Source organism: Poecilia reticulata, chromosome 23, assembly GCF_904066995.2.
Source record: "Poecilia reticulata chromosome 23, P_reticulata-male-v2, whole genome shotgun sequence".
In the NCBI taxonomy this organism is placed as follows: Eukaryota; Metazoa; Chordata; class Actinopteri; order Cyprinodontiformes; family Poeciliidae; genus Poecilia; species Poecilia reticulata.
In genome coordinates, this window is record NC_088852.1 from 1700703 (window position 1) to 1713775 (window position 13073).

The window sequence follows — 13073 nt, forward strand, 5'->3', positions numbered from 1 at the left end:
AGAAAGACGACAATGTAGAAATCCAGTTAATTTGGTAAGTTTGACCTCGTGTTCCTTAATGACCAACGTATGAGGAGTTCTGGCCTCAGGTTTTTAATCCGATAAGAAAAGCGGATCTAAAATCTCCAGTGGAAGAAAAGTGACTTTGTTCTGGAGCTTCTAAAGTTCAGAAGCTTCAGAGGATCAAGAAGTTTGAAATTAGAACTTCAGCAGCAAAATTAAAACAGCTGAGGTCAGCAAAGAGTAATGAGGAGCTCATGTTTGAACAGCCCAGTTGAATCGTAATTATTACTGCACCACACACACTTTCATGTGCCCTCACTCAGTCAGGGAGACACATTCTATCAGGTTTGATCCAGTCCTGCCGGCCCGTTTTAGTAGAAACATTGCTGCAGAGGTTGAGGCATGTCTCTGACCTGTTTGTCTCTGCAGGTGAGCATCAGCGTCCCGTCTCTACCCCGGCTGAGGACCAGCGACAAGCTGCAGTGCGTCTTCAATTCGTTAAAATCCGACGCTGTGACGAGTAAAGACGTTCCGACGATGGTGGTGTGTTCGCTTCCCGACCGCGGAAAAATCCCGCCCACTCTGGAGCAGCAGGGTACGATTCGCCACAGATTTTATTCTGTAGACGTGTTGCATGTTGTTGTTTACATTGGAAAATGTCAGACATGTGCAAAAATTAACAAATTGAAACCTGGAGATGTAGCTATTATTAATTCAGTGCAGTGCGCCACAGCAAAGGGGAAATGCAGCAGAAAAACTGCTGAGGAGTAGCCCTAAACCACTGATATAATTCTTTTTCTCGCTCTCTGTGTTGGCCACGCTACACACAGACCCATTGCCATGGCAACTGACTTACAGCAGCTTCACTAAGATTCAACACCAAAAAACACTCTAAACGTTTCCCTCACAGAGAACAGGACATTCAGAGTAAACATGGCAGGCTGTTTGCAGGCTTGATGTTTTTTTTACGATTATTAGAAACTGAGCGCTGTGGTAGATTAGCTACTGGTGATATTAGCTAATTTAAATGTCTGTCAGAGTTGGTGTGTGAGTCAAGTTATTTTTTTAACTGACCTGAAACACACAGAATTCCACAGCACATCTACATGTTAGGTTGTCATGGTCAAGCTAGCATAACTGAACTTCTTCCCTCTCTCTGTTTCTTAATAAAAAAAAATTTCTGACCTTGTTATCTAATTGTCGTAGTGTTGACAGTTAGTAGCAAAGCTCTGCGTCACTTTTTCTTTTACATACATTTATGAGTTTGTGTTATATTGAGAACTTAACAGCTAAAACCAATGCTAGTCAGTGTTGGCGGCAGCTTGTTGCCCTCCAGCAGGAATGGGGTCGGGGTTTTGTGCTTGTAACGTCACACTGCAACGGGTTCAAACTAGAAATGCATAAAAAATGCAAATAAACAAAAACTTTATTTCCTTTTTTTTAACCTAAAGTACAATAGCAACATTCATTTAGTGAACGCCTCAGTTCCAGAATTATGCAAATTTCTTTGTAATTTTTATCAAAAAAATATTTTCTGCATATCTGTTAAAACTCTCAACATGTTGGGGCAGCTTGAGACAGAAAAGATCGATTTCCTCCACTTCCTCCCTGAGCTGCTTTTGCTTCTGAAGAAACGCACCAAAACCAACCAATCAGAGCCAGGAGGAGGGGCTTAGTGCTGTCAATTAGTGTCCTCGCTGCTAAACGCGCTAATGACGGATGAACAGGAAAACTGTTTATCTGCAGTCATCGGTGGCTATGCTAACTAGCTTTAGCGTTCATGACAGGCTGTGCTAGCGGTTTCTGTCCTGCTACCATTCTCCATTCTTGTTCACAAATGGCCCTGCGCCGCAGTTTGGACCCCTGAACCTCTGATTCTTCCTCTGTGTTCAGACTTCGTTTCCGTCCCGATGAAGATCCTGCTGAACGAAACGGTTGAAGTGACGTCCGGAGAATATCACTTCTACAACTGTGCAGCTACCGTGTGGAAGAACCCCAACACACCGTAAGCTGCATCTCACACACACACACACACACACACACACACACACACGCACACACACACACACACACACACATTAACGCCCAGCATGATGCAGCCACATGTCCCACCTGTGTCCAGGTGCATTTCCTGTGTGACCAGTAAGTGGGGCTGCCAGTGGAACACCAAGGATTACACCTGCGGTGATGAAGTCGAAAATCCGGAAGGTCACATAGTCAAATCTTCACAGGTAAATTTCTTACCATAAATTCAGCCACCAAAGGTTAAAACCCTGGTAGAAAATATCTAAACTCGCATTTATTTCTCTTCAGAAGCCGGACAATTGTCCTCAGTTTGAGTCTCCGGAGCCGTTGCTGATCCCGGTCGGCTATAAGGTGCCCATCGTCTTCCAGGGCAGGAACCTGGAGAGCTACGAGGTGCAGCTCAGTCACACCTGATCCGTTCACAGCTACCACTCAGTGAATCGCATGATAAGTTAATCATTTTCATTTAGACAAGTCGTTAAGGAGATTCTCCCCTTTGATATTGTTGAAAAGCCGCCATTTTGAGAAACGCTGCAAACATTTGACACCCTGTTTGCACTACCTTCCTCTTTTGCCTGTTTAAAAAATTAAAAATGAAGTTTTTGAAAGGCAAGACTTTATAATCCATTTTAATTATTGTTCTTTTGCGTGTTTTGTTTATTTATTTGTGACGTTTAAAATGTTTTCCAGTTCCAGTGTTAAATGTTCTCTGTATACTAAAGAACAAAATGGCCTTAAAATGACAATATTATTGTTTATCGAATCATTTCTAGGACAATTTATTGTCTAGCAAAATTCATCACCACATGCCTACATGTGCAGATTTACAGTGCATCTAAAAACCATTTATTGTGTTTTAAAATACAAGTTACTCAAAAAACAAGCAAACCTGTTGGTGGAATATAGTTAAAAGACCCACTTTTTGATGATTTTCTAATCTATTAAGATGCAAATTAAATGTTTTTACTAATAAGGCAAAGAGTAACCCAAAATAAGCAAACAATTTAAGTATTGGAGTTGCATTTTTCTGCAGGGGAAGAGCTTCACCATCGGCACGGAGCTGATGGGGAACACTGAAGAAAGCGTGATGAAGATCGAAAACTCAAAGTTCAGATTCGACGGTTACCAGGTGAGTTTGAGACGCAGATTTATCCCAGAGTCTGGAAGTTTGTGGCTCAGATTGTTGACATGATTCAGAGAATAAAGCATCTTAAAGGAGAGTAATCAATGTTGTGGGCAAACAGCGACAGATTAAACCCGTTTAACCCGCTTTAAGAAACACTGATTATTTAATTGAAACTTCAGCAGCAGCAGTCGGCTCTTCACTGCCTCCTAAAATCAGCCACTCTGATTACTGTTGATTTAGAAGTTGCTCAACATGATTGCAACATTTATTTTGTTAGCTTAAAACTCAGTTTCATTATGCACTTCATGATTAGTTGTTTATATATATATTTTGCTCATGAATGTAGATAAAGAGTTGAAGTTTCTGCAAAAAAAAATGGTTAAATGCTGTTTGCTTCCACCTCGTTATCTCTCCCATTTTCCTCCCTCTGATTCCCTTTTATTTCCTCCACTTTTCGCTCTTTATCCTTTTTTTTCCCCTGAAAACCTCCAGAAAAGAACATCCTCTGATTTATGAGCACAATTGTGCGTTTGAGTTGACCTTCACAGTTGGACCGAGGCGGTGTAATTTAGCATCGAGCTGCAAGCAGAAGGGAGACGAGGTTTTGTTTGTGTTTCACCACAAATCCAAACAGGGAAATTTGGACTTATTTTGCTCGTGTTGTGAGGACACAAATGTTTTAAAAGGTCACCAGACGGAGCTGCACAATCGCACATCTTTGAAAATGAGACAAATCCTCACTTTCATAACATCTATTCAGTTATTCTCTCTACTTCTATTTGGAGCATTTTCTATATAACTGAAGCGTTGTTGAACCAAACTGTGATGTTTGGTTCAGTAAAAGCTGCTAGTTTAATACTGGATTTCAACTTTAATGATTAATACTAAAATTATTTTCTGAAAATCATTTTTCTGCATAAAATCAAACAGAAATTACATAAATATTGTTAAAATTCTACTAGCCCCACCCACAAAAATACTTGGCTCCGCCCATTTTTGTGGGCGGAGATTTGTCCATTGTTGTGGGCGGAGCTTTGTATCCCCTTTTATCATAATACAAAAGGTGTTTGAGTCAAATGTTGAAGTGATGAGACTAAGAAAAGTGATGCAAAGTATTTTTGTGTAGCCGATAAATGCTAACTGTTAGCATTTTTCTCCGCTACACAATCCTAATTTAGTAACAGTTAATGAAATAGTGGAAATGTTTCCACCGACAGTTGCTGAAATGACAATTATTTGCATTTGAGGTAATAGTTTCCCTGTTAGCACAAATGCTACTGCTAGCTGACAGTTATCATTAGTATGGTATCTCAAATAACATAAGCTGATAGGCTAACTGTTAGCATTTTTACAGGCTACAGTCCAATAAAAATGAACTGTAGCCTGTAGCACAAATACTGTTAGCTATAATGCTAACTGTTAGGGGACAGTTGTACTTTTAGCTAGCAGTTTATTTATTCAGATGTTAACTCTTAGCTGATTTTTAGCTTTTTTTTAGTTTGTTAGATGAGATAAGTGAAGTTATATTAAATGAAGACACTAAAATAGTATTTTATCCATCTAAAGGTTCTGCTTCAAATCAATATGTCAACAATCAGACCTGACTTTAGAGTTACTGACGGTGTTTTTTCATTTAAAAATGTAGAAGCTAAACCTGGACAAAAGAAAACTAGATGTTGCAGCGAGATGAGTGGTGTAAAAATGAGTTTTTTGGCTATAAAAGCCTTTGCAGCACCGCCTGTGGGAGCTTTGTTTGTACCTGTGAAGAAACGATGCTGTATGTCTCTGTGTGCAGTTTGCTTATGACGACCAGCAGGAGGTGAACATATCTTTCCATATCAAAGACCAAGACAGGAGCGCTAAGATTGACAGCACGCTGACAGGTTGGTGTGTCACTCTCAAACTCACAGAAAGGAGAAACAAAGAAGTTTTTCCTCTTATTTTCAGTTCTGATCCAGTTGCATCCCCTCTTATCTTCTCCTCCCAGTCACGCTGTATAGCTGCTCAGTGGGAAGAGAGGACTGCAGTCTGTGTAAACACGCCGACGACAAGTACAACTGCGAGTGGTGCGAAGAAACCCCTCGCAAAAACAATAATGAACAAGAAATGAAGTGTGTATACAAGGAGATCTGCAAGTCATCAGAACCGACTCCGTGTCCCGTACCGACTATTACTGACGTGAGTCCTCAAAACCAAAGTCTCCTCCTACTATACATCATAAAACACTGCACCACCACACAATACACCACCAGAACTTTGAGGTACTTTCCAAGAGCTTCCAGGTACTTTCATGTAACTTAGTGGTTGCGTTTCAGAACCTAGCAAGTTTTTTTTCTGGGAACTTATGCAAAATTCACATTTTACAATTTTGTTAATTCCATTTAGAGGATTTAAACTGCTTCTAAAACCAGCCCTAGCTCTTAAAAAAACCCCACAAAGAACGACTTTTGACAAAAGTTCATGATCTTTTGGTGTCTGGAAAACGAGCAGTTTCAAAAACCTCTGAAATGTAACATCAGGAATCAGCAGTTACCTAGCAACCACAGAAGAACTCCACTGTTACCTAGCAACCCCAGCAGAACTCTGCCCGTTACCTAGCAACCCTAACAGAGTTCCAGCATGTGTGGTCAGCTGATTTTACAGCTGTATGGGTTGTACAATGGCTGCTGGATATGACAAGTCTTTTGTTGTTGACTCACCATCCAGAAACCACTTGCTGCATTGTTGTTGGTTGTGCAGAAGGCTTAACTTCTGCTTTTCAAAGACGTATGTTGCATTGCTGCACGTCTGTTTGCAGCCGTCGATTTCTTTTAAAGTTCCAAGAAGAAGAAGAAAAAAAACTGTTAAATTGCTTTGTACATTCTGTGAAACATCAGACTCCGTTTTTGTTTTTCTGTTCAGGAATTTGTTGATTTTTTTAAAAAGTTTGCATCTTCCCTCAATGTTGGGGAATCAAACTTTTAATGAAATTCCTGAACCCCGAACTTCTCCAGCTCTTCCTGTTAAACTTAGACTTGATATTCGCTTTAGCCTGAACAACTTGTTTAAATTGTTGCTGCTGTTCTAACTTTCTGTATTTGTCTCACATTGCAGGTTGTAGTAAAATATTTTAGAATATCAACTTCAGCTGCTAGACGATGCAATTGTTTTCTGCTCTGGCAGTTTTGGGGAAATGTTTTCACCCCCAACAGTTCAGAAAATATTGAAGTTTGTTTTTGTACATAATGCAACATAAAACATCTCCTCCAGTGATCATAACTCAAACAAAACTACATTATATATGAGCTTATCTTGGGTTTTTCTCTCCACTTAGAGACTTTTCTCTCTTAGGAAACAGATTACTGCTGTCAACCACCGGAGAATTTCTGCACCTTTTAATAGGACCAGCCATTCATTTTCTGTTTCAAAGTCCTTTGTGGATGTAAATCACAACATTTCATCTGAAATACCACATAATGTAAAATCACCACAGATAAATGCTTCTGGGGATTCCTGCTGAAAGATTTCGCACGCAGAAATGAGAAGCAGAAAGAATTACAGGATGTACATGGAGGCTTTGGATGTCATTTTATTTTTGCTAAGTATTATTTTGCTATAAACAATTAGCTTTTTTTTGCTAGCTGAGCTAAATGCTAACTTAACATTTAAGCAAACAAAAATGTCAACAGTTAGCTTTAATTATTCGTGTTATAGTGACAGAGCAGCAGGTAAACAGTAAGAAGGCTCACATTAGCTGTAATGGATTCTTCTTAAAATCAAGTAAATTACAGACAAGCCTGAACGTCTTTAGTCGGGTTTAAAGTGTTTGGTAACACTTTATTTGAAGGGGGTGAATAAGACTGTAATAAACATGTCATAACACCTGTTATTAACATGAATAAGCCTTCCTGAATATTTATAACTGTTGTCATAAAGCGTCATTCAGTAAATTATGACACTTTTAATACAAAGTTGACATTATTCAAATGTCTTTATGACAACTTGACATTAACCAATAAATCATTACTGTTTAAACTTTACCTTTAATAACATAAAGTTACCTAATTTTTAAAGTGCAATCAGTAATACTTTTATAACAAATTTATATCAGTAATGATTTATTGGTTAATGTCAAGCTGTCAAAAGACATTTTCAATAATGTCAACTTTGTATTAAAAGTGTCATAATTTACCAAATGACGCTTTATGACAACAGTTATAAATATTCATGAAGGCTTATTCATGTTAATAACAGGTGTTATGACATGTTAATAACCGGTGTTATGACATGTTTATTACAGGTGTTATGACATGTTTATTACAAGTGTTATGACATGTTTATTACAGGTGTTATGACATGTTTATTACAGGTGTTATGACATGTTTATTACAGTCTTATTCACCCCCGTTCAAATAAAGTGTTACCAAGTGTTTCTGTCGATCGTATGTAACTTGATGTCCATTATTGCTCCAGGTCATCCCTCGCTTTGGGCCGCTCAACGGCTCAATCGCTGTGACCATCAAAGGCTCCAACATGGGAATAAAGAAGGAAGACGTGAAAAAGGTCACTGTGGCCGGAGTGAACTGTAAACACCTGGAGGACAGATACTCTGTGTCCACCAGGTAACGACGATAAACTCCACGTTAACATGAGCAGGAGCTTTGATCTGATGACGTATGGAAACCATAGGAGTTGATTATGGGTTATTGATTAACTCCTCTTTCTGTCCAAAGTGTGGTGTGTGAGATCGGTCCCAAGCGAACGCCGCCGTCCGACCTCCCGCCTGACCTGACCACAAGCGGACCGGTGATGATAGAGGTGGAGGGAAACAGAAGCACAACCTCTGAAATAATCTTCACGTATCGGGTTCGTTTTCCTACATTTCCTTCATAATTACAAACATTTCATCAGTGGCAACCAAACGTTTTGCCCCAAAACTGGCAAATTTGAATTATTGGCCAGCCACAAAATTAATTAAAATAAAAATACTTTTTCATTTGACCTGCTCAACAATAAAAAACTGAATATCATTAAAGAGAGAAAACATAAAAAGAGCTTTAATCTGTTCAATTTCCAGTAGTTTCTATTTTTACCGTTCTGGACTTGTAGTCAGAGACCAGATAAAATCATTTCAAGGGCCAAAAATGGGCCCCCAGCCACGCTTTGGACACCGCTGCATTGCATCATATTGAAAGACAGAATCCCCAGGAACATGAAAAAGGTTTGTGATCACGGAAAAATCTCCCTCAGCGACGCCGAGATATCAGCTCTGCAGAAGAAACGAAGCGTAAATAAATCCCTCACAAGCGGATTCGCCGCTGCGCACAACTGCATTTAAATGTATTTTTATTCTTTCCTCTCCCGCAAACAGAGAAACAAACATGATCGAAATAAGTTTCACCTGCTGTTCTGTTTTGTTTTCTGAACGCGACTCAGTCGGGTCATTTAAATATCGCTGTTCACTTCTGTGTTTCCTCTTTGTTTGTTTTTGAGGAGACAAGAAGTAATTACAGAAAACCGCTGAGACAAAAATGATTTACTCCACCGGCGGTTATTCCGCCTGCAAGCTCTCGTTTCAGGAATTTAAACCTTAGCTTGCTGCTTTGTTGGTTCTTTCTGACATCAAAACAGGAAATATTAAACACTTGAGGATTAAAAGGTTTCAAGGTTGTAAACTGTTTGACTGTGTTTAAAAAAAAAAAAGAACAATTCAGTTATTTCAGATACATCCAGTTTCCTGGCCGATTTTTACCTAAAATGTTCACAAATCAAAAACAGTTATGATGTCATGAACTAACGCATAATTTGTTTTTTCTTTGTTTTATAAGGCCTTACAGGGGACCTATTATTCAAACTTCACTTTTTACAGGTTTTAAGAACATGTCAAATTCAAAGCGCTTTAAAAAAAAACAACACACCAGCCGTTTTTTTTTGGCAATAGCTTAATTTATTTAGATTTTGGAAAACAAGCAACCTCAGCCTAGTGCTTCCCCGTTACCTAGCAACCTCAGTGGAGTTTCGCCCCGTTACCTAGCAACCTCAGTGGAGTTTCGCCCCGTTACCCAGCAACCTCAGTGGAGTTCCGCCCCGTTACCTAGCAACCTCAGTGGAGTTCCGCCCGGTTACCCAGCAACCTCAGCCTAGTGCTTCTCCGTTACCTAGCAACCTCAGTGGAGTTCCGCCCCGTTACCTAGCAACCTCAGTGGAGTTCCGCCCGTTTACCTAGCAACCTCAGTGGAGTTCCGCCCGGTTACCTAGCAACCTCAGTGGAGTTCCGCCCGGTTACCTAGCAACCTCAGTGGAGTTCCGCCCTGTTACCTAGCAACCCAAGCTGAGTTCCGAAACATTTGGTCTGCTGATATTACTGCTGTACAATGGCTGCTGGAAAAGAGAACTGTTTTGTTGTTGACTTGCCATCCAGGAACCACTTGCTGCTTCCCTGCTGAGTGTGCAGGAGGCTCCACTTCTGCTTTTCACAGATGTACGGATGCATAGTTGTGCATCTGTTTGCAGCCATTTTCACATGCGAGTGTACCGTTGGTTTGGGGGCGTGGCCAGCAGCAGCTGCCTTGGATTTAAAGTGACAGGAGCCCCCAAATGCAGCTGATCTGATCAAAATCTGGTTGATTTGTGCTAAAAATGTAGAGAACATGTTTTGTGTAGGCCGTGCGCCTAACCTGTTCGGGGAAGCGTAACGGATTGAAAAGCTGCAAACCTGCCTCCAACAGCTAAAATATTTCATCAGCCCACATCTTCTAGGATGAGTGGAAGGAAAACGTAGACGCTTCCTTTGAAATCTGGAGGAAACCGACGCTGAGAGTCTGTTTCGGATTTCAAGCCTTGAATCAGGCTCCCGTGTTCAGATCCGTCTCCTTGGTGTCAGAGCCTGAATAAAGACTCGAAGCATCGACTCGGATGCGTCGCAGTCGCCGCCTCCTCCTGCGCCGCCGCCGCCGCCGCGGTGAAGCTGTTCTGAGTTTGTCTCTCTTTGGGGATGTTTATTTTTATTTCCTGCTCTCTTTGTGACAACAGCAAGAACAAATCTGGAGCGCAAGACAAATGTTTGAGAGCAAAGCACAGCTGGACTCCTTCACTTTAGATTCGTTTTTATTTTTGTTTTGAGTCCCTTTAGCGCTGCTGTGTTTTAATCTTTCAATCAGCTTTTTATCCCTGATTTCCTCCAAATATGCATTTTAAGACAAAGTTAAATTCCTTTTCTGTGCACAAAACCTTTAAAAGTGATAAATACGTCCAGATTTTATTTTTATGTTTTATATTTTATTTATATTCAGTAGAAAATTGCAAAAAAGTTATTTGATTTATATCTTTTGCACAAAATCATTTTTAGATAATGAGATTTTGTTTGGATTGACACGGAGTCAGAATCTGTTCATTTTGGAGAGACTCCAAATGAACAGGTTCTCTGACTCCAAATGAACAGGTTCTCTGACTCCAAATGAACAGGTTCTCTGACTCCAAATGAACAGGTTCTCTGACTCCAAATGAACAGGTTCTCTGACTCCAAATGAACAGGTTCTCTGACTCCAAATGAACAGGTTCTCTGACTCCAAATGAACAGGTTCTCTGACTGTAAATGAACAGGTTCTCTGACTGTAAATGAACAGGTTCTCTGACTCCAAATGAACAGGTTCTCTGACTCCAAATGAACAGGTTCTCTGACTCCAAATGAACAGGTTCTCTGACTCCAAATGAACAGGTTCTCTGACGGTAAATGAACAGGTTCTCTGTAAATGAACAGGTTCTCTGACTCCAAATGAACAGGTTCTCTGACTCCAAATGAACAGGTTCTCTGACTCCAAATGAACAGGTTCTCTGACTGCAAATGAACAGGTTCTCTGACTGCAAATGAACAGGTTCTCTGACTGTAAATGAACAGGTTCTCTGACTGCAAATGAACAGGTTCTCTGACTGCAAATGAACAGGTTCTCTGACTGCAAAGGAACAGGTTCTCTGACTGTAAATGAACAGGTTCTCTGACTGCAAATGAACAGGTTCTCTGACTGCAAATGAACAGGTTCTCTGACTGCAAAGGAACAGGTTCTCTGACTGTAAATGAACAGGTTCTCTGACTGCAAATGAACAGGTTCTCTGACTGCAAATGAACAGGTTCTCTGACTGCAAATGAACAGGTTCTCTGACTGCAAAGGAACAGGTTCTCTGACTGTAAATGAACCGGTTCTCTGACTGCAAATGAACAGATTCCAACTCCGAACGCACTAACCTGTTCCCAAACTGAACGAACAGATTCCCAGACCCAGGGTAAACGGATATACACACCGAAATGACAAAATCATGTTTTTTCTTCGACATTACGAGAATACCAACAAAGTTTTTTCGCACATTTGTAACAGAAATTCAGCCTCTGCGTTGTGAATTACCAGCAGGAGTAAAAATCAAATAGTTTTGGAGTCAAACCGGATGTTTTAAATGTTTTTGTTCAGGATCCTGATCCGAAGTTCATTTATCCAAAGGAGGGTCCTGCAGCTGGAGGAACGACCATCACCATCATCGGAGACAAACTGGACACGGCAACCAAAGACGACGTCACCGTCTTCATCGGAGACATCGCCTGTGACGTGTAAGCTGAAACGTTCCCGTATCGTAAATAAACCGTGACGGCACGCGTTCACTTCCTGTTTCCTTCAGCGTATCGTTTGGGACGTACATCGTCTGCAAGACCGGCAGTTTCAGCGCTGCTGCATCTTTTCCGGTTTCTTTGAAAGTGACGGTGAAGTACGGAGGGAACACGATCAAAACCCTCCTCGATCCCTTCAATTACACCGAAAACCCAAAGATCACCGGCTACAGTCCCGACGCCAGCTTCTTTTGGTGAGTCCGTTTATCTGCCTTCATCCTCCTCCTCCTCCTCCTCAGCAGTCAGACTCATGACTCCTGCTGTGTTTTACTTCCCGTCTCGTTTCTCTGGTTTTAATCTGCAGTGGCGGTCGAAGGATCGTCGTGATGGGAACCGGCTTCAGTCTGATCCAATCGGCCTCCATGAAGGTTCTGTTCAGCGCCAACAACGGCTCCACTGTGGAGGTAGGAGATTTCCTCAACGAGGTTTTATTCAGGATTTTATTCTAATTAGGAAAACCAGCTCCCTAAAAAACTGCTCCAAACTCAGACATTTGATTTCCTTCATTTTCCTTTATATTTATAAGAATAATCATCCAAATCTGGTCCAAATATGGTGATTTGTGTCATTTATTGTTTTTATTTGGGGTTTTTATCCTTGGTAAAAATCTTTAATGGCAGCAAATTGTCACCTTGATGCTCCTCCATCTTTGTTCAGAGCAGGAAGCCGCCGGCGGTTTCTGCATCTTTCCGTCTGACAGGAAAGATGGCGGAGAGTCGCCTCAGTGGGACCAACCAGACCCACAGGAGGAAATGAAACGTTTCTCATCGTCTCTTCATCTTTCATGTCTTCCTCAGAACGAGTCAACGTGTAAAATAACGAATGACTCCGTCCTGGAATGCAACTCGCCAAAGGTGAGCAGCCAACCTGTCAAGACTCGGCTGCACCTGGACAACGTGAAGGAAGACCTGACCTTCAAGTACCACCCCGACCCGACCTTCAAAGTCGACACCTTTTCAGGCCTCACAGACACCAGCGTCATCGTCGTCACGGTGCGTAGAGACTGAGCGCCTGACGACGAGAAGCAAGATGTCTCACCAAACGAGAAACATGGACGCCCCGCCGCGGGTCGCCCTGACGCTCTGACGCCCGCCGCGGATCGCCTCGCCGCGGGTCGCTGCGTTAACTTCTCTCTCTCTCTGTGAACAGGGTGAAGGTTTCTCCAAGGCCATCACGATCAGCGAGGCGAAGGTCTCCATACAAGACGTACCGTGTAACATCAAAGTCCTGGAGGTATGCACAGAGCTCATACAAGGGCTTGAAAATCCTTGAAAGTGCTTGAAT

The 13073-nt window shown here is 41.3% G+C and overlaps 1 protein-coding gene across 2 annotated transcripts in view; it reads left to right on the forward strand.

Moving 5' to 3' along the window:
- LOC103459096 (plexin-B2-like) overlaps positions 1-13073 on the forward strand; it is a 46902-nt gene that overhangs the window by 18152 nt on the left and 15677 nt on the right. The window contains exons 10-23 of one of the 2 annotated variants that reach the window (XM_081603914.1): positions 433-598; positions 1897-2008; positions 2126-2234; positions 2317-2421; positions 3062-3157; positions 4950-5037; positions 5142-5332; positions 7607-7755; positions 7867-7999; positions 11596-11732; positions 11801-11983; positions 12094-12193; positions 12587-12781; positions 12939-13022. In XM_081603914.1, coding sequence (XP_081460040.1) covers positions 433-598; positions 1897-2008; positions 2126-2234; positions 2317-2421; positions 3062-3157; positions 4950-5037; positions 5142-5332; positions 7607-7755; positions 7867-7999; positions 11596-11732; positions 11801-11983; positions 12094-12193; positions 12587-12781; positions 12939-13022 — 1848 coding nt within the window. The remainder of the gene's footprint in view (positions 1-432; positions 599-1896; positions 2009-2125; positions 2235-2316; positions 2422-3061; positions 3158-4949; positions 5038-5141; positions 5333-7606; positions 7756-7866; positions 8000-11595; positions 11733-11800; positions 11984-12093; positions 12194-12586; positions 12782-12938; positions 13023-13073) is intronic. The other variant, XM_081603915.1, reaches the window with a different exon arrangement.